The sequence below is a fragment of the Erythrolamprus reginae genome, unplaced genomic scaffold, assembly GCF_031021105.1.
Source record: "Erythrolamprus reginae isolate rEryReg1 unplaced genomic scaffold, rEryReg1.hap1 H_36, whole genome shotgun sequence".
NCBI lineage: Eukaryota > Metazoa > Chordata > Lepidosauria > Squamata > Dipsadidae > Erythrolamprus > Erythrolamprus reginae.
In genome coordinates, this window is record NW_027248491.1 from 60,001 (window position 1) to 82,660 (window position 22,660).

The following is a 22,660-nucleotide window of genomic DNA, read 5'->3' on the forward strand; positions in this document are numbered from 1 at the left end:
TAAGTGCACCGGTGTGCTTTCGTCCCCTGTCCAATTGTCTTTCCTTTATCTCATATATCATATATATTTTCTTCCTTTCATATATATTCTCCTCTATTTTTACATATTATCTTTATATATATATTACTTCATGTCTATTCTCTTCCATATGTATTGTGTATTGGACAAATGAATAAATAAATAAATAACGTATCAACAGAGTTGAAAGGGTCATCTAGTTCAACTCTTGCACCTACCTCTACCTAGGATAGAACTCACAATTTCCTATTTGTGAGGCAAGAGCTCCACCTCTAGGCCACAGCAGCTGGGTAATTTTTGTTTATTTTATTTTATTTTATTTATTGTTTGTTTGTTTGTCAATCAACTATAGCATAGGTCTTCAAACTTGGCATCTTTAAGACTGGTGGACTTCAACTCCCAGAATTCTATGGGAGCTATGCTGGCTGGAGAATTCTGGGAGTTGAAGTCCTCCGGTCTTAAAGTTGCCAGGTTTGAGGATCCATGAAGTCTGAGTATTGTATTGGCAGCTCTGTGTTAGCAAAAACTTCAGAAGAGAAGGATTTAGGGGTAGTAATTTCTGACAGTCTCAAAATGGGTGAACAGTGCGGTCAGGCGGTAGGGAAAGCAAGTAGGATGCTTGGCTGCATAGCTAGAGGTCTAATAAGCAGGAAGAGGGAGATTGTGATCCTGCTATATAGAGTGCTGGTGAGACCACATTTGGAATATTGTGTTCAGTTCTGGAGACCTCACCTACAAAAAGATATTGACAAAATTGAACGGGTCCAAAGACGGGCTACAAGAATGGTGGAAGGTATTAAGCATAAAACGTATCAGGAAAGACTTAATGAACTCAATCTGTATAGTCTGGAAGACAGAAGGAAAAGGGGGGACATGATCGAAACATTTAAATATGTTAAAGGGTTAAATAAGGTCCAGGAGGGAAGTGTTTTTAATAGGAAAGTGAACACAAGAACAAGGGAACACAATCTGACGTTAGTTGGGGGAAAGATCAAAAGCAACATGAGAAAATATTATTTTACTGAAAGAGTAGTAGATCCTTGGAACAACCTTCGAGCAGACGTGGTTGGTAAATTCACAGTTAAACATGCCTGGGATAAACATATATCCATCCTAAGATAAAATACAGAAAATAGTATAAGGGCAGACTAGAAGGATCATGAGGTCTTTTTCTGCCGTCAGTCTTCTATGTTTCTATGAAGTATAGGATAGTAGTTTATATAAACATAACATAGAAAGTAATGATAAAAGATAATAAGACAGTAGGACAGGGACGGTAGGCACGCCCCTTACAGATCTCTTAGAAACACAAGAAGCAATCTCTTGCCCACCCCCCAATGAAAATACAATAAAACAGGTACAGCAGATCAAGCCCCCAAATGTTTCAGCTGTCTGTCTGTCCATGTTTTGCCACTATTGGCCCAAAATGTAATACAGTGTTCCCTCGATTTTTGAGGGGGATACGTTCTGAGACCACCCATGAAAGTCGAATTTCCGCGAAGTAGAGATGCGGAAGTAAATACACCATTTTTGGCTATGGACAGTATCACAAGCCATCCCCTAACACTTTAAACCTCTAAATTACCATTTCCAATTCCCTTACCAACCATTTACTCACCATTATTACTGGTACTCACCGTTGAATAAGACACTTAGTGATCCTGATATTTATAAACATAATTATTTATTAACAATAATTATTTTTTTTGTTATTTATTTGCAAAAATTATTAGTTTAGCGATGATGTCGGGCAGGAAAAATTGGTATAGAAAAAAACCCGTGAAGTATTTTTTAATTAATATTTTTTGAAAAACCGTGGTATAGGCTATCTGCGAAGTTTGAACCTGCAAAAGTCGATGGAACACTGTATTCCAAAGCTTCATTTTATTAATTTTAAAAATTCTCCTATTTTATTATGTACCAGTTTAAACATTATTCTCAAAACAACAGAAATGATTATAACTTTGTTTGTATCTTGATTGCCTCTATTCAGTATCCTATATGACTATCACTTAGTGTTATAACTTACGATTTATAATTATTGTCCTTTATGATTACGATAATGATTTATCGCTTGCTGCTTTTATGTACACTGAGAGCTTATGCACTGGAGACCATTCCTTGTATCCAATCATACTTGGCCAATAAAGAATTCTGTTCGGTTCTTTTTCCTTTCCTTTCCTTGTCTTCATTTGGAATAATAATAATCACATTATTCAAATGTCTTTTCTCTGTGGCATTTTAATGCCTGGAGTTAGATTCCCTGCAGCTAGTAGGAAATGCAGAGATAAGGCCAAATTGTGCCCATACTATTCCTGCTGTGCAATTAAATTTATTCTGGGCTTCTCTGAAAGCAAGCAGATTGTCTAATTTTAGAAGGATAGTCAGGTTTGGGAGTAAGGGCACCCGAGACGATGCCGTTTGAAGAAATGGGTTTTTAAAGAAAAGTTGCATCTTGATCTCCTTTCTGATCTCCAAAAGACAGATTCCTAAATACAGTACATGTGACACACACCCCTTCGCCATACAAGGGTACAAACCCCACAGGCACAGCACTGGTCTTGGGGTTGGCGAGGTGTTGTGGTTAGCTCTGGCCCAGCTCCTGCCCCATGGACTATGGATGTGGGGAGACATCCACATGCTGCAGGCCTGGTTTGCCCCTGGTGGAATCTGAAGATGAAGGCTCCTCTGACCAAGAAGACATGAGTGACAGGGAGGAGGAGAGTGTGGCAGACAGCTCAGAAGGAGATCAATTATCTAGCTCCTCCTTGGATTCAGAACAAGAGTTAATGATACAGCCACGCATGCGGAGAGCGATGCATAGGCAACAACAACTGGGAGATTATTATCAAAGAAAATGAGGCCACCTGTGGTTGGGTGGGGCTGTGATAATTAGTGAGGCTGCTATAAATAGCAGCCTGTGGGTTTGGCCATTGCGGAGGATTATCTGATCGTTGTGTTTCGTGACTGCTTTACTGACTGACTTTTTGTGTGCTGATTTTTCCCTGCTTTGAAACTAAACCAGAGCAAAGTGTGTTTCACTTTGTGAAAGAAGAAGGACTGTGAATTGCCTCACAGCTGCAAGCTAAGTATCACAGGACTGATAAGGGACTTGTATAAATTACCAGTTTGTTTGGAGACCAGTGCTCTTTGCTATCCCAAAAGAGGGCTTGGTTTAAGTGAATTTTCATTATAAAGAACATTGTTTTGAATTTTCAAACGTGTGTGTGTCTGACATTTGTACCTGTGAATTTTTGGGAGGATTCTACCAGGGAGCCCGACAGAACAGGAGGGGAGGAGGAACTTTCTGAGACCCCCACCAGAGGGCACTCAAGGGTCCTCCGGTTAGGCGATTTTTGCACCACATAAGTAGCCTCTGCACATTATTTTTTTGCTTTCTGAATATTTCACTTTAAAAAAACCCTCCAACCCAAGGAGGGAGCTCACACCTCTACCGATCTCTATTAATAGATGCAGGTAGGAAAATAATCCTGTGAAATGCTCTCTTTGAAGAGGGATTAGGATGGTTTAATTTAGCGCCCCCTCCCAAGAGGTAGATTGCCATTACTGTGGCTACAAATGCACTGTGCGCACAGCTTTGGTTTTCTGGTGTGTGTGCGCATCCCAGTGTGTTTTTGATTCTGCGCATGAAGCAAAAACGCGCTGAAATCTTGCGAGGGAATGCGCGTGCGAGATTTTGGCAATTTTTTGCTTCTGCCCATGCATAGAAGCAAAAAACTGCCAAAATCTTACACTTGTGTGCGCCCTCCAAATATTTCCCTTCTGCACATGCGCATGAAGCAAAAATATGCTTGGAGGCACATGTGCGCATGCAAGAGAACCAAAACTGCGTGCACAGCGCACTGTTTGCTACTGGTGCATCGTCCTCTACTGTATTGGTAGCAACACATTACTGGTCCCCCCTCTCTCTCATTCTATTGTATTCTATTCTACTCTATTTTATTCTACTCTACTCTGCTCTATTTTATTCTACTCTACTCTGCTCTATTTTATTCTACTCTATTCTGCTCTACTCTATTTTATTCTACTCTACTCTATTCTACTCTATTTTATTCTACTCTACTCTATTCTACTCTGCTCTGTTTTATTCTACTCTATTTTATTCTACTCTATTTTATTCTACTCTACTCTATTCTACTCTGCTCTATTTTATTCTACTCTATTCTACTCTATTTTATTCTACTCTACTCTATTCTACTCTGCTCTATTTTATTCTACTCTATTCTGCTCTACTCTATTTTATTCTATACTCTATTCTACTCTAGTTTATTTTATTCTACTTTATTCTATTCTATTTTATTCTACTCTACTCTATTCTACTCTGCTCTATTTTATTCTACTCTATTCTACTCTACTCTACTCTATTTTATTCTACTCTACTCTATTATACTCTGCTCTATTTTATTCTACTCTATTCTATATTTTATTCTACTCTACTCTATTTTATTCTACTCTACTCTATTCTACTCTGCTCTATTTTATTCTACTCTATTTTATTCTACTCTATTTTATTCTACTCTATTTTATTCTACTCTATTCTACTCTACTCTATTTTATTCTACTCTACTCTATTCTACTCTGCTCTATTTTATTCTACTCTACTCTATTATACTCTGCTCTATTTTATTCTACTCTACTCTATTCTACTCTGCTCTATTTTATTCTACTCTATTCTACTCTATTTTATTCTACTCTACTCTATTCTACTCTGCTCTATTTTATTCTACTCTATTTTATTCTACTCTATTTTATTCTACTCTACTCTATTTTATTCTACTATATTTTATTCTACTCTATTCTATTCTATTTTATTCTACTCTGCTCTATTTTATTCTACTCTGCTCTATTTTATTCTACTCTACTCTGCTCTATTTTATTCTACTCTGCTCTATTTTATTCTACTCTATTCTGCTCTATTTTATTCTACTCTACTCTATTTTATTCTACTCTACTCTATTCTACTCTGCTCTATTTTATTCTACTCTATTCTGCTCTATTTTATTCTACTCTACTCTATTCTACTCTGTTCTATTTTATTCTACTCTATTCTGCTCTACTCTATTTTATTCTACTCTACTCTATTCTACTCTGCTCTATTTTATTCTACTCTACCCTATTCTACTCTATTTTATTCTACTCTGTTCTACTCTGCTCTATTTTATTCCATTCTACTCTACTCTATTTTATTCTACTCTACTCTATTCTACTCTATTTTATTCTACTCTATTTTATTCTACTCTGTTCTACTCTGCTCTATTTAATTCTATTCTACTCTATTCTGCTCTACTCTATTTTATTCTACTCTACCCTATTCTACTCTATTTTATTCTACTCTACTCTATTCTACTCTGCTCTATTTTATTCTACTCTACTCTATTCTGCTCTACTCTATTTTATTCTACTCTACCCTATTCTACTCTATTTTATTCTACTCTATTCTACTCTATTTTATTCTACTCTATTTTATTCTACTCTATTCTACTCTGCTCTATTTTATTCTACTCTATTCTACTCTACTCTATTCTACTCTATTTTATTCTACTCTATTCTACTCTGCTCTATTTTATTCTACTCTATTCTACTCTACTCTATTTTATTCTACTCTACTCTATTCTACTCTACTTTATTTTATTCTACTCTATTTTATTCTACTCTATTCTACTCTGCTCTATTTTATTCTACTCTATTCTACTCTACTCTATTTTATTCTACTTTATTTTATTCTACTCTATTCTACTCTGCTCTATTTTATTCTACTCTACTCTATTCTACTCTATTTTATTCTACTCTATTTTATTCTACTCTATTCTACTCTGCTCTATTTTATTCTACTCTATTCTACTCTACTCTATTTTATTCTACTTTATTTTATTCTACTCTATTCTACTCTGCTCTATTTTATTCTATTCTATTCTAGTCTATTTTATTCTACTCTACTCTATTCTACTCTATTTTATTCTACTCTATTCTACTCTGCTCTATTTTATTCTACTCTATTCTACTCTACTCTATTTTATTCTACTCTATTTTATTCTACTCTATTCTACTCTGCTCTATTTTATTCTATTCTATTCTACTCTACTCTATTTTATTTTACTCTATTTTATTCTACCAAATCAAATCACTTGTTAAAAATCAATAAAAATATATTTTAAAAAAACCAAAACTACTACATGTTTTTATTCTCTTCAACTTTCAATTTGTATCGGACAAAATAAATAATAAAAATAAATAAATAAAATTTGTGGGTGTGGGACAGGAGAATGAACTGTAACCTGGAAGTGGAAATCCTGGGGAAATGACATCCAGGTTTCCCCAGAGACGTGCCAAGATGGCTCTAAGAATAAATTGGGTGAACAGTGCAGTCAGGTGGTAGGGAAAGCAAGTAGAATGCTTGGCTGCATAGCTAGAGGTATAACAAGCAGGAAGAGGGAGATTATGATCCCACTATATAGAATGCTGGTGAGACCACATTTGGAATACTGTGTTCAGTTCTGGAGACCTCACCTACAAAAAGATATTGACAAAATTGAACGGGTCCAAAGACGGGCTACAAGAATGGTGGAAGGTCTTAAGCATAAAACGTATCAGGAAAGACTTAATGAACTCAATCTGTATAGTCTGGAGGACAGAAGGAAAAGGGGGGACATGATCGAAACATTTAAATATATTAAAGGGTTAAATAAGGTCCAGGAGGGAAGTGTTTTTAATAGGAAAGTGAACACAAGAACAAGGGGACACAATCTGAAGTTAGTTGGGGGAAAGATCAAAAGCAACATGAGAAAATATTATTTTACTGAAAGAGTAGTAGATCCTTGGAACAAACTTCCAGCAGACGTGGTAGATAAATCCACAGTAACTGAATTTAAACATGCCTGGGATAAACATATATCCATCCTAAGATAAAATACAGGAAATAGTATAAGGGCAGACTAGATGGACCATGAGGTCTTTTTCTGCCGTCAGACTTCTATGTTTCTATGTTTCTATGTAAATTCAACTGCCTTTGGGAGAGGTTGCCTGTTACACCTCTGTGTGAACTACCGGTACTAGGGTTGGATAGTCCATTTCTGCTTATGGATCACAGTGAGGATAGCAACGGATGCAGAAAAACAACAGGTTTTTTTCGCCCTGCAATATAACCTCAATATTTCACATTTATCATGGTGTCATGATCAAAGTGAGCTCAAATAATGATGACACAACAAGGAAAGAGAAACTGTTTATCAACATCTGAATAATTCTTTTTTCAATATTCTTTTTTTTTCCAACAGAGGGTTCAAGAAAAGGGCTTTTGAACAATCCTGTCAGGTTTTTCTGGAGAAGTTTTGCCTAAGGAACAAAACCCCAAGCATGTTTCTCTTTTATTTCATTTTTCTTTAATGTTAAACTACAGGTGACCTTTTAACACTGCTAATTGAAACCATATTGCTTGAGTTAGCATTCGTAAGACATTGGCAAAAAGAATTCAACAATTATATTCCTGTTTGTAGGTTATGCTACTAATATTATTATGTTTCTCTAAAGAGGAAAAAAAGAAAAAGTCGAAAAGAATGGTTTTGTGAGCAGATAATTCTTCCAAACTCTAAAAATTGGCTCTAAGAATGAGATTATTTAATTCAGCAAAGTGTAACAGGAAAAACTGAATTAACATTGTGCATAAGTCAGAAAGGAAGAAAACGGAACATTTGGTGGTAATACCAGCAGCAAAATTCTCCCACGAAACCAAATTCCATAGTTTTAAAAAGAGCTTCTCCTTTAACAATTCTGCCCCCCTGGTGTTGCCAGGAAGAGAGGAGGGGAATCCTTCCCACCCCCATCACAAATGAGTTGCTCTCTCCAAAGGAAACGAGGCTCAATTTGGAAGCTTTAAGTTAATGTAAATAGTTTTATGTTTTGCAAACTGAACTCCAGCCGATGATATTGGATGACTATAAATTTTATGGCAGAGCACATTTAATAATATGAGTGTGTGTGTATGTATTTAGCTAGAGGTATAACAAGCAGGAAGAGGGAGATTGTGATCCCCTTATATAGAGCGCTGGTGAGACCCCATTTGGAATACTGTGTTCAGTTCTGGAGACCTCACCTACAAAAAGATATTGACAAAATGGAACGGGTCCAAAGACGGGCTACAAGAATGGTGGAAGGTCTTAAGCATAAAACGTATCAGGAAAGACTTAATGAACTCAATCTGTATAGTCTGGAGGACAGAAGGAAAAGGGGGGACATGATCGGAACATTTAAATATGTTAAAGGGTTAAATAAGGTCCAGGAGAGAAGTGTTTTTAATAGGAAAGTGAACACAAGAACAAGGGGACACAATCTGAAGTTAGTTGGGGGAAAGATCAAAAGCAACGTGAGGAAATATTATTTCATTGAAAGAGTAGTAGATCCTTGGAACAAACTTCCAGCAGACGTGGTTGGTAAATCCACAGTAACTGAATTTAAACATGCCTGGGATAAACATATATCCATTGTAAGATAAAATGCAGGAAATAGTATAAGGGCAGACTAGATGGACCATGAGGTCTTTTTCTGCCGTCAGTCTTCTATGTTTCTATGTTTGTGTGTGTGATTTATTTATTTATTTTATTTATTTTGTCCAATACTCAATGAAGGTTTTAGTGGGTATATATCTATATACACATAGTAAAATACATGATGAAGGTTATAGAGGAGATTCTCTTAGTAAAATATATCTAAGAAATAATAGAAAAGAAGGTACAGTAATATAACATATCAATGAAAGAATAGAAGAAGAGATATAGGAATAGAAGAAAGGTATAGGAGATATAGGAGAGCAATAGGACAGGGGACGGAAGGCACTCTAGTGCACTTGTATTTGCCCCTTACTGACCTCTTAGGAATCTGGATGGGTCAACCGTAGATAATCTAAGGGTAAAGTGTTGGGGGTTTGGGGATGACACTATGGAGTTCAGTAATGAGTTCCACGCTTCGACAACTAGGTTACTGAAGTCGTATTTTTTACAGTCAAGTTTGGAGCGGTTAATATTAAGTTTAAATCTGTTGTGTGCTCTTGTGTTGTTGTGGTTGAAGCTGAAGTAGTGATGGGGAGAGAGAGGGAGGGAGAGAGAGAGATCAGAATCTATACCATGTCCAAACCCAGAGTATAACACTCTGGCAAGCTTTGCAAGATCCATAAATTTCTCCAGCATGGGTTGAACCACAGCTGGGACACCTCCAGTCATCTGGGTCATAACACACAGATTATTCCATCATGCTGATGGAAACCCAGAGGGATAAAACTACATTGGCCAACCGCACCATCTTAGACTTGTTTCAAAGCAAGACACTTTCGCCCGGTTTCCTCAAAGAACTGTGGCACCCCATCACCCTCAAAATCACATTTCTAAGTGTCTCCCCCGCTCTATAAAAAGGCAGGCAATAATACATCAAAGTCACTAAAATAAATTAGGACCTCCCGTCCCTGCCAACATGGCCGATAATCACCGTGAAAGCTTCTATGCAGCTATTGACTGAGCAAAGGGGGAACATTTTTCCTTTAGACTATCCACGATTGACCTCTCCAGGTTCCTTAGAGGTCAGTAAGGGGCGTGCATAAGTGCACCAGTGTGCCTTCCGTCCCCTGTCCAATTGTCTCTCCTTATCTCATTTATCTTTTCTTCCTTTCAAACATGTTCACCTATACTTTTATATCTTTTCTTCTATTCTTTTCTTTATTTATATTATTACATATCTATTCTCTTCAATGTGTATTATGTATTGGACTAACTAACTAACTAACTAACTAACTAACTAACTAACTAACTAACTAACTAACTAACCAACACTCTGCAGTCTGCATTGGTTGCCGATCAATTTCCGGTCACAATTCAAAGTGTTGGTTATGACCTATAAAGCCCTTCATGTCACCGGACCAGAATATCTCCAGGACCGCCTTCTGCCGCACGAATCCTAGCGACCAGGTAGGTCCCACAGAGTTGGCCTTCTCCGGGTCCCGTCAACTAAACAATGTCGCTTGGCGGGACCCAGGGGAAGAGCCTTCTCTGTGGCGGCCCCGACCCTTTGGAACCAACTCCCCCCAGATATCAGAGTTGCCCCCACTCTCCTAGCCTTTCGTAAGCTCCTTAAAACCCACCTCTGTCGTCAGGCATGGGGGAATTGATACTTTCCCTCCCCCTAGGCTTATAAAATTTATGCATGGTATGCTAGTATGTATGATTGGTTTCTAAATTGGGGTTTAAAATTAACTTAAATATTAGATTTGGTTACATTGTATTATTATTGTTGTGAGCCACCCCGAGTCTGCGGAGAGGGGCGGCATACAAATCTGATTAATAAATAAATGATAAATTAATAAATGATAAATTAACAAATTAACAAATTAACAAATTAACAAATTAACAAATTAACAAATTAACAAATTAACAATTAATAAATTAACAAATTAACAAATTAACAAATTAATACATTAATAAATTAATACATTAATAAATTAATAAACAAATTAATTAATTAATTAATCCCGGGGTCTGATATGTTGCTGTACTCAGTTCTGCTGAATTCTTGAATTCCATTTCAGCTCCCGGAATACATAAACTGCAACCCCATAAAAATGACAAATAAATTAAACCAGTTGATCCCCGATTGCAAAGTTTCGCACTGCTGACTTAAGAACCTTTCTGCTGTATCGTTGTAACGCAGCCCATTTTTTTTGTCTATAATTGCACAGAAATAAGACCCATATTATGGTTAGAATCCCAGCCCGAGGGAACAACCCACTGGGCTAAAGCACGCAACAGATTTCCTACAAAGGTCAAAATAATAAACCAGACCTTACATTTAAAAACTCAGTAAAGAGCAGACATTTGGGAGAGAAGCATAGGTTTAGCAATAGTTTGCAAAACGCTTGCTACGTTCTCCTTGTGGGAAGATCTGATGATGTTATCTAGTTGCGTAATGAAAATAAAAGATAGGCGGCAGAAAAAAACCTCATGGTCCATTTGCCCTTGTACAATTTCCTGTATTCCAGGACCCCTCGCGATGATCGATTTTTCGCGAAGTAGCGGTGCGGAAGTAAAAACACCATCTGCGCATGCGCAGATGGTGTTTTTACTTCCACCGCCGCCCGCCCTTCGCCCGCCATTGCCAGCTCCGCTTCCCAGCTGAGAAGCGGAGCGGGGGTGTCCCGAAGCGCAAGCGCGCTTGGGGACACCCTAGCTCCGCTTCTCAGCTGGGAAGCAGAGCTGGGGTATCCCCGCGCTCGCGCGCGCCGTCCGCCATTGCCAGCTCCGCCTCCCAGCTGAGAAGCGGAGCGGGGGGTGTCCTGAAGCGCGCGCGCGCGCGCTTGGGGACACCCTAGCTCCGCTTCTCAGCTGGGAAGCAGAGCTGGGGTATCCCCGCGCTCGCGCGCGCCGTCCGCCATTGCCAGCTCCGCTTCCCAGCTGAGAAGCGGAGCTGGGGGTGTCCCGAAGCGCGCGCGCGCTTGGGGACACCCTAGCTCCGCTTCTCAGCTGGGAAGCAGAGCTGGGGTATCCCCGCGCTCGCGCGCGCCGTCCACCATTGCCAGCTCCGCTTCCCAGCTGAGAAGCGGAGCTGGGGGTGTCCCGAAGCGCGCGCAGCGCCGCCCGCCCGCCCACACCGTTGCTGGGGCCGCTTCCCAGCTGGGAAGCGAAGCAGGGGTTTCCCGCGCGCGTGCCGCCCGCCCGCCCCGTTGCTCGCACCGCCGCTGTCTTACCGGGGCAAGTGGGGGAAGACCCAGGGAAGCCTCTGCCCGGCGGGGAAACTCCACCATCTACGCATGCGTGGAAGGGCACGCATGCGCAGATGGTGGAGTTTACTTCCGGGTTGAAAACTCGCGATATAGCGTTTCGCAATACTCGAGATCGCGAAACTCGAGGGATCACTGTATATCTTAGGATGGATCTATGTTTATCCCAGGCATGTTTAAATTCAGTTACTGTGGATTTACCAACCACGTCTGCTGGAAGTTTGTTCCAAGGATCTACTACTCTTTCAATGAAATAATATTTCCTCACGTTGCTTTTGATCTTTCCCCCAACTAACTTCAGATTGTGCCCCCTTGTTCTTGTGTTCACTTTCCCATTAAAAACACATCCTTCCTGAACCTTATTTAACCCTTTAACATATTTAAAAGTTTCGATCATGTCCCCCATTTCTCTTCTGTCGTCCAGATTGAGTTCATTAAGTCTTTCCTGATACGTTTTATGCTTAAGACCTTCCACCGTTTTTGTAGCCCGTCTTTGGACACATTCAATTTTATCCATATCTTTTTGTAGGTGAGGTCTCCAGAACTGAACACAGTATTCCAAATTTGGTCTCACCAGCGCTCTATACAATGGGACCACAATCTGCCTCTTCCTGCTTGTTATATCTCTAGCTATGCAGCCAAGCATTCTACTCGCTTTCCCTACCGCCTGACCACACTGTTCACCCATTTTGAGACTGTCAGAAATGTCTACAAAGAAACAATATGCACCAACCACAAGTTAGGAAGCTCTCACCAAGAAGCTCCCTTCTAGATTGGCTTTTTGGCATGACCATCAGTGTGTTTCTCTCTCCCACCGCCCCAGCAATGCCCAGCCCACTCCTCTTATTATTCCCTTCCTTGTCCCTTGGGTTGCTCCCCCCCACCAGTCAAGAGGCTTAGCCCCATTCCTCCTCAGCTCCAGTAACAAGACCCAGTGACAGAGTTGTGTTGCTCTCACTGATGCTGTCAGCAAATACTACATTCTTAACACTACAGCCAGCAGCCAACGCAACAATGGCACAGTTTATTTTTTGCTAATTTCAAATTCCAAAGGAGACAGGCATTACTACATTCCCTTTAAAAAAAAAATAATTTATCCACTATTCTACGCTTTTAACCCATTGAACATTTTGGACGTAAAGTTCCTCTGAGCTATAGAAAACAGATGCCGGAGAATGTGCATTTAAAACACCCCACTTAATCATTTCCAGTCCCCTGAATGATTTACCTCATCTCCAGTCACAAGTTCTTCCCTGGGACTGTGGAACAGATATTTGTACAGTGTATAATGTTGGAATAAGCTGAAAGACAAGAAAGTGGACAGTTTTTTTCTTTTAGGAACATACAGGGTTCGTGTTGCTTTTAAAAGGGGGTTATTTAACCACATAGACCCCAACATTGTAGATAAATTTCATAACCCAAAACATGTTTCTCCCTCTCATTCACTGTTATAAAATCTTGCTGTGAGGTAATAATTCCATATTTATTTTATTTTATTTTATTTATTTCATTTCAATTTATTTTCATTTCATTTCATTTCATTTCAATTTATTATTTATTTTATTTAGGGCCGGAAAAGACGGGAAGAAGCCTCCATGGGGCCTCTCTAGGAATCTCCTGGGAGGCAACAGGGCTGGAAAAGGCGGGGAGAAGCCTCCGTGGGGCCTCTCTAGGAATCTCCTGGGAGGAAACAGGGCCTCCACCCTCCCTGGGGTTTCCCCAATCTCACACATTATTTGCTTTTACATTGATTCCTATGGGAAAAATGGCTTCTTCTTACAAACTTTTCTACTTAAGGACCTGGTCACGGAACGAATGAAGTTCGTAAGTAGAGGCACCACTGTATCATGTATATATATTGTTATATCTTTGTATACCACCAATACGTACTTGACAAAATAAAATAAATGGAAAAAAAGAGAAAGAAACGAGGCGGCTTGAGCAACACGTGGGTTTCTCCTGGTCTGAACAGATTTTTCCCTTTTTTTTGTCAGAGGTGGAATGCACTTGACATGCGTTCTGACAGCTATTGAGGGAGAGACTTTTGGCATAACATGACGAAGGATTATGGATGTGCACAAAACAACAAGGCAGGCCCTTTCATGACAGCCACGTAAAGCATCTGAAAGCGATTAATGCAGGCAGACAGTCCTCATCGTTTTCTGGAGGAAAATGTCATCAAAGAGGCTGATGTTGGGGTTGGTGCAGCTGATACAAAGGTGGGTGAGAGAGGGATAGCTTATTTATTTATTAATAGATTTATTAATTGGAATTATATGCCGCCGCTTTCTGAGGACTCGGATAGTTAGCAAACACCAGCCCTGGGAACTGGGTATTTCTCTCTTTCCTCATTGCAAAAAATAAATACAGTGGTACCTCTACTTATGAACTTAATTCGTTCCGTGAACAGGTTCTTAAGTAGAAAAGTTTGTAAGAAGAAGCCATTTTTCCCGTATGTAAAAGCAAATAAGGTGTGTGATTGGGGAAACCACAAGGAGGGTGGAGGCCCTGTTTCCTCCCAGGAGATTCCTAGAGAGGCCCCACGGAGGCTTCTCCCTGCCTTTTCCGGTTACAGTTTGTGCATGCCGCAGCTACTAGGAGGCACAGGTAAGAGCTGAATGACAGCTGGGGACCAGAGGTGAACAAGCTGTGCCCAAAGCTGCAGAATTAGAGACTTCCCCCTCCCCCTCGTAATTACCTAACCTTCCCACCACCTACATCCCCGTTTCTATGGCAGTCGAAACAAACAAGCAGTGTGGAGGCTGACACCATATACACCAATAAATATTTCCATGTATCAAAGGGCAGGGAAGGATCTTCACTTCTGTTCACTTATGTTGGGGTCTTCCAGGACAACCTGGGCCATCAGGTGTCTCCAACTTGGCAACTTTAAGACTTGTGGACTTCAACTCCCAGAATTCCACAGCCAGCTGAGGTTTTGCAGTATAAACCTAAATGTGATCCCCAGCGGTGGGTTCTGGTTTCTCTCGTTGCCGGCTCACTCAGGGTCGTGCCATGAATGTGCGGGGGCTTTGCGCATAACTAAAAAAACCCACTTTTATTTATTATTTTAATAAATAAAATTATATTTATTTAATGCAAAAAATAAACAAATAAAATTATATTATTATTATAAAAGCCGGGGTGGAGCAGCTGGTAGAGTGCTGTACTGCAGGCCACGGAAGCTGACTGTAGATCTGTAGGTCAGGGGTTCAAATCTCACCACTGGCTCAAGGTTGACTCAGCCTTCCATCCTTCCGAGGTAAAATGAGGACCTGGATTGTGGGGACAATAGGCTGGCTCTGTTTAAAAGAGTGCTATTGCTAACATGCTGTAAGCCGCCCTGAGTCTAAGGAGAAGGGTGGCATAAAAATCAAGTAAGTAAATAAATAAGTAAGTAAGTAAGTAAGTAAGTAAGTAAGTAAACAAACAAACAAACAAACAAACAAACATTAATTGGATTTCTAATGCCACCCCTCTCTGAAGACTCGGGATGGCTCATAACATATGAAAAACAGTAAATTACAATAAAATTAATCCAATTAAATTAAAACTACATGGTTAACTAAAATCCCTAATTATATTAAAATTCAATTCCAGTCATTCATACAGCAATCATACAACCATTCATTGGCCAGGGGCTAGGATTTAATCGGCCCAAGCCTGATCACATAAATGAGTCTTTAGGACTCTTAGGAAAGGCGAGGAGGGTGGGGGGCACTACAGATCTCCAGGGGAAGCTGATTCCAGAGGGATTTGATTCCAGAATTTTGCGCATGTGCAGAAGCTAAAAACAAGATGGTGCCACCAAGAGAACGGGCTTGGGAGCATGGCAGGCCTGGATTGTTGCCGGTTCCAGCGACCCAGGTCTCCAAGTTACTATTGGTTCCATAGGACTGGTCCAAACTAAGAGGAACCCACCTCTGGTGCTCCCTCAAAATATCTTGCTAGAAGGTGTCATGTTTGCCTGAGAAATGTTAGGGTAAGACCTATGAACACTTAACCACTTATTCAATTTATTCAAACCCTGATGATTAATTGACAAATTAATCCATTGCCCAGCGAAGGCTGTCTAGTTTCATATTACGAGAATTAGTGCCATCAGCTTAGAAACTGATAATCAATTATCAGTTTTAGTTTTCTGTAATTCTCATCCTATAAATTTTGACAAAAAATTAAAAATGTTGGAATCCCCATGATACCTAATTGCAAAATATGTTTCATTCATTCATTCATTCGTTTGTTTGTTTGTTCGTTCGTTCGTTCGTTCATTCATTCATTCATTAAATTTATATGCTGCCCCTCTCCAAAGACTTTTTAAATAACTATTTTATATGGTTTAGTGTTCCAAGTTACTAAATTGGAATAATTCCAGTCCCTGTTTTACAGGGAGTAAATATGTTGTGAGTCACCCTGAGTCTCATGAGAAGGTGGAATAGAAATCAATCAATCAATCAATCAATCAATCAATCAATCAATCAATCAAGCAAGCAAGCAAGCAAGCAAGCAAGCAAGCAAGCAAGCAAGCAAGCAAGCAAGCAAGCAAGCAAGCAAGCAAGCAAGCAAGCAAGCAAGCAAGCTAGCAAGCAAGCAAGCAAGCAAGCAAGCTAGCAAGCAAGCAAGCAAGCTAGCAAGCAAGCAAGCAAGCAAGCTAGCAAGCAAGCAAGCAAGCAAGCAAGCTAGCAAGCAAGCAAGCAAGCAAGCAAGCAAGCAAGCAAGCAAGCTAGCAAGCAAGCAAGCAAGCTAGCAAGCTAGCAAGCAAGCAAGCAAGCAAAGCAAGCAAGCAAGCAAGCAAGCAAGCAAGCAAGCAAGCAAGCAAGCAAGCAAGCAAGCAAGCAAGCAAGCAAGCAAGCAAGCAAGCAAGCAAGCAAGCTAGCAAGCAAGCAAGCAAGCAAGCAAGCAAGCAAGCAAGCAAGCAAGCTAGCAAGCAAGCAAGCAAGCAAGCAAGCAAGCAAGCAAGCAAGCAAGCAAGCAAGCAAGCAAGCAAGTTAGAGCAAGCAAGCAAGCAAGCAAGCAAGTTAGAGCAAGCAAGCAAGCAAGCAAGCAAGCAACCAACCAATCAATGAATGAATCAATGAATGAATCAACCAACCAACCAAACAACCAACCAAACAACCAAACAATGAATGAATGAATGAATGAATGAATGAATGAATCAATCAATCAATCAAATAAGGATTTAAAGTGCTTCCAACAGCCAAAACCCAAACCCGACTCATTCATGCACGCAACATGCTACATCACCAAGTGTTGAAGGATGAGGAAGACCTACCCGCTCTTCATGTAATTGATGATGGCTTTGGCTTGATCCAGGGTGAAGAACTCAAACCCACCACTTATCTCTGAATTGCTCAGCCCGATGCCAGCCATGGTGCACGCAAGTTCCTGGATGTTCTCTTCAAGCGTCATTTGATAGGCTGCAATGCAAAGGGGAAGAAGGGTGGGCACTTTCAGTGGTTTGATGCGGCTGTGATACGCAAAGCGTTCTCCTGACCCACTCCAAAGAAAAACGTCCATGCGGGCATCGGCTTCCATATTCTGGATCAGGGGTCCCCAACCTCGGCAACTTTAAGACCTCTGGACTTCAACTCCCAGAGTTCCTCAGCCAGCAAAAGGGCCGCCACAGAGAAGGCTCTTTCCCTAGGTCCCGCCAGACAATATTGTCTGGATGACGGGACCTGGAGAACGCCAACTCTGTGGGACCTAACCAGTTGCTGGGGTACATGAGGCAGAAAACGTTCCCGTAGGTAATCTGGTAATCCTGCCTGCCAATGACTACTTCAGCTTCAACCTCAACAACACAAGAGCACGCAACAGATTCAAACTTAATATTAACCGCTCCAAACTTGACTGTAAAAAATATGACTTTAGCAATCGAGTTTATATTTTTATTTATTTTTTATTTATTTATTTATTTTGTCCAATACACAATGAGGGTTTTAGTGGGTATATATCTATATACACATAGTAAAATACATGATGAATGTTATAGAGGAGACACTCATAGTAAAATATATCTAAGAAAGAATAGAAAAAAAGGTATAGTAATAGAACATATCAATGAAAGAATAGAAGAAGAGGTATAGGAATAGAAGAAAGGTATAGGAGATATAGGAGAGCAATAGGACAGGGGACGGAAAGCACTCTAGTGCACTTGTACTCGCCCCTTACTGATGTCTTAGGAATCTGGATAGGTCAACCGTAGATAATCTAAGGGTAAAGTGTTGGGGGTTTGGGGATGACACTATGGAGTCCGGTAATGAGTTCCACGCTTCGACAACTCGGTTACTGAGGTCATATTTTTTACAGTCAAGTTTGGAGCGGTTAATATTAAGTTTAAATCTGTTGTGTGCTCTTGTGTTGTTGGGGTTGAAGCTGAAGTAGTCGCCGACAGGCAGGACGTTGAAGCATATGATCTTGTGGGCAATACTTAGATCTTATTTAAGGCGTCTTAGTTCTAAACTTTCTAGGGCCAGGATTGAAAGTCTAGTCTCATAGGGTATTCTATTTTGAGTGGAGGAGTGAAGGGCTCTTCTGGTGAAGCATCTTTGGACATTTTCAAGCGTGTTAATGTCTGAGATGCGATATAGGTTCCAAACAGATGAGTTGTATTCGAGGATGGGTCTGGCAAAAGTTTTGTAAACTCTGTTAAGTAGTGTGAGATTGCCAGAGCAGAAGCTACGTAGGATTACGTTGTCAAAGTGTGGAACTCATTACCAGACTCAGTAGTGTCAACCCCTAACCCCCAACATTTTCCCCTTAGACTATCCACGATTGACTTTTCCAGGTTCCTAAGAGGTCAGTAAGGGGCAAGCATAAGTGCACCAGTGTGCCTTTCGTCCCCCGTCCAATTGTCTCTCCTTTATCTCATATATCTTTTCTTCCTTTCATATATCTTCTCCTCTATTTTTATATCTTTTCTTCTATCCTTTTCTTTATATATATATTACTACATATCTATTCTCTTCAATATGTATTGTGTATTGGACAAATAAATAAATAAAATAAAAATAAATAAGCCATGTTCTCATGATAGCCAATCTGCTGTGGTGACCCAGTGGAGGGTCAATCAAGGGAGGCTTTGGTAGCAAAGAGTCTAAAAGGGGTTCTTTTCTCCTGCCGGTCGGAAAGACCATCCTCTGTGCAGGCTGTGGGGCAAAATTGGCTGGCCCGCCCTGGCCCATCTCCAAGTATGCCTTGAGATGTTACATCTAATGCGGCAGCCTAACCTCAGCCAAGAGTTGAGAAGCCCATCTTTAATTGCTTGGATTTGTTCGCTCGGTTTAAGTGGATATCCACAATGGCGATGTAAGATGATGTTTTAGTAAATCAATTTTAAAGTAAATTCTCGGGATATTAAGCAGATGTGCGGAACGAGAGCTGCTCCAAGTTCTTTACTTTAATGGGCACACAGTGATCTTCTTTGAATCTTAAGCATTCAGCATCCGCTGAAATATGTTTTAATCCCTCCCGCTTTGTCAGATAAATTGGAAGATGAAACACGATAAGAGCCACAACACCCTTCGCTTCTTGCTCTGCTGAAGATGCTCGGACACTTTCCATTACATTACAGATAAGGCTGAGATTCATACATTTAACAAAGTGATACAAATGTCAAATTTTAAAATATAGACTTTTTGGAGATCACGCACCAGAATTATTTTGGTTTTCCACCCATCGTTCCAGATGGGCTTTTCTGCAAGAGATACACACTCCAGATAAACCCTAAAAATACTAGAGAGTTTTTCAGTTCAAGTGCCAAAGTCCCTTGTCACAAATTTCTTCATAGGCTAGAGACAACTCTCTCTTCCAGGAGAAATATTGGTTTTCACTCTAAAGCAATGCCAAGCCGCCTCTGTCAAAAGTCTGGCTGACTCTTTTCATGCAATTCTGGCTTTGCTTTTGCTTGAATCCCAGGAGAGAAATCAACACGCCTGGCATTTGGCAAGCGTGAGTGCAAACAGAGCACTTGCTGATGGGTAAGTATGGCTCTCCTGGTCAGGCGAGGGAGTCCAGGAGGGAGCTTCGTGGCTTCAGAAACTGCCTGGGCTGAACTAGTTTCTGACTGATCCAACACATGGCAACTCCAAACAGTGTTCCCTCTAATTTTTTTTGGGATGGGCGGAAAAGTATAGTGTCTAAGCGGCAGTCCCTTCGGGACTGGGCGGCACGGAAATAATAAATAAATAAACTAACTAACTAACTAAATAAGTAAGTAAGTAAGTAAGTAAGTAAGTAAATAAATAAATAAATAAATGAAAACCCACCCTGTTTTGCCTCAGAAAATTTCAAAATAAAATACTGTACTGTGTGTCTATAACAGTGAGCTCATAATAGGGCAACTCTATCAATATCAAAATGCCACTTAAATAGTTGAGCTAGTTTCAAACTAGATTTTGATTTTCTTTCTGTCTTCCTTACTCCCATTCTTTTTCTTTCTCTTTTCCTTCCTCTCTTTTTTCTATCTGTTTCTCTCTCTCTCCTTCCCTCTCACTCTTTCCCTCTCTTTCTCTGCCTCCTTTCCTTTGAATTTCTCTCTCTCTCTCCATTGTGCTGCATGGGGGGGGGCAGCTGTAAGCCCCTCGCCTCCACCGCCTCCTCTTTCTGCACCCCGCTGCTTGAGCCTGTTTACAGGGTGCTAGTGGAAGATCTGGTGGGAGAACCTTTTGCAAAAGATAGGCAATCTGTTTTTGCAAAAGGTTGGCGATCGGCTTCTGGGCAGGTTTGAAAAACTCTGAGTTGGTGATGATTTTTAAGTGAGCCATGGCTCACTGCTCATCTTAGAGGGAACTATGACTCCAAATCTCAACCAGCAAATGCTCTGTCCTACACATCGGCAAAAAGAATCAGAACTTCAAACACAAACTTAACAAACAAATTATCACAGATAATCTCACTTGGTCAAGGGCCTCGGGATACTAATAACTAAAGATCTAAGTGCCAAAGCCCACTGCAACAACATCGCTAAGAAGGCCTCAAGAGTTGTTAATCTAATCCTACGTAGCTTCTGCCCTGGAAATCTCACACTACTTACCAGAGCTTACAAAACTTTCGCCAGACCCATCCTTGAATGCAGCTCATCTGTTTGGAACCCATACCGCATCTCAGACATTAACACAAATGTTCAAAGATAATTCACAAGAAGAGCCCTTCATTCCTCCACTCGAAACAGAATACCCTACGAAACTAGACTTACAATCCTGGGTCTTGAAAGGTTAGAACTACGACGCCTTAATACATGATCTAAGTATGGCCCACAAGATCATATGCTGCAATGTCCTGCCTGTCAAAGACTACTTCAGCTTCAACCACAACAACACAAGAGCACACAACAGATTCAAACTTAATATTAACCACTCCAAACTTGACTGTAAAAAATATGACTTTAGTAATCGTGTTGTCGAAGCTTGGAACTCCTTACCGGACTCTATAGTATCATCCCCTAACCCCAACATTTTACCCTTAGACTATCCACCTTTGACCTCTCCAGATTCCTAAGAGGTCAGTAAGGGGCGTACATAAGCGCACTAGAGTACCTTCCATCCCCTGTCCTATAGTCTCTCCTACATCTCATATTTCCTCTCTACAATATCCTCTATAACCTTCATTGTGTATTATTGTGCATTGGACTAACTAACTAACTAACTAACTAACTAACTAACTAACTAACTAACTAACTAACTAACTAGAGAGGCTCACAGCAGGAACACAAAATACACATCCAATGATTAAAAAAGCAGAACAGTTAAAAAAGCCCTTGATTAAAAACATTAATGCAACCCAAACAAACCATACATAAAACGGAATCAATTTCCCCATGGCTGGCAGCAAAGGTCAGTTTTTAGGAGTTTGCGAAAGGCAAGGAGGGTGGGGGCGGTCCTGATCTCCGAGGGGAGTTGATTCCAGAGGGTTGGGGCTGCCACAGAGAAGGCTCTTCCCCTGGGTCCCGCCAGACGGCATTGTTTTGTCGACGGGACCCGGAGAAGGCCAACTCTGTGCGACCTAATCGGTCACTGGGATTCGTGCGGCAAACATTTAATAGTGTTTTTATTGCCCTTCCTTCTCTAGTACTTTAGTATGATCCTAAATTACTTTTAAAATAGGAAATAATTAAATAGTATGTTTTTACCCATAAACACTTTAATCATTTTAATTATAGAATAGAATAGAATAGAATTCTATTGGCTAAGTGTGATTAGACACACAAGGGATTTGTCTTGGTGCATATGCTCTCAGCGTACATAAAAGAAAAAGATACATTTGTCAAGAATCATATGGTACAACACTTAATGATTGTCATAGGGGTCAAATAAGCAATGAAGAAATCATTATCTAGAACTGAACTTTTATAGCAATTAAAGAAAACTGAGCTAGTTGCCTAATCTGTTATCATACTGAACCTTGTGGGTTCAGTACAAAACCTTAACATGTTACTGTGCTCCTCAACAAATAATGCTATCTATCATTTGTCCTTTTTGTGGCTATTCAAATAATGTGACTTAATCAACTGAAAAAGAATCCAAGCACCTATTTGAAAACTTATCTTGGTCGGTAATCCATTCCCACCCAGTGATATGACCTTTAAGCCACCCCCAGTCACAGGATTGTCAAGCCACTCCCACCTAGTCACATGGCCGGCAAGCCATTCCTACCCAGTCACATGACCATCAAGCCACACCCACAAAATAAGCCACGCCCACAGCGTGAAAGTAAAAATTCTGGCAGCCCATCACTGAGAACCTGTGTCTGTTTCAGTTGTGAAATATCTCAGCAGCAGCAACCTGGTTAGATACGTCTTAACATAGGAGAGCAAATTAAGGACAGCATTAACTGTGGTTTACAAATCAAATGTTAATTGGTTCCTTG

The 22,660-nt window shown here is 40.3% G+C and overlaps 1 protein-coding gene across 2 annotated transcripts in view; it reads right to left on the minus strand.

The window, feature by feature from the left end:
• Positions 1 to 22,660, minus strand: part of LOC139155634 (ciliary-associated calcium-binding coiled-coil protein 1-like) — a 76,550-nt gene that overhangs the window by 40,517 nt on the left and 13,373 nt on the right. For both annotated transcript variants that reach the window (XM_070730847.1, XM_070730848.1), the window contains exons 4-5: positions 17,067 to 17,211; positions 13,023 to 13,095 (exon numbers count right to left, since the gene is read on the minus strand). In XM_070730847.1, the coding sequence (XP_070586948.1) occupies positions 13,023 to 13,095; positions 17,067 to 17,211 (218 nt within the window). The remainder of the gene's footprint in view (positions 1 to 13,022; positions 13,096 to 17,066; positions 17,212 to 22,660) is intronic.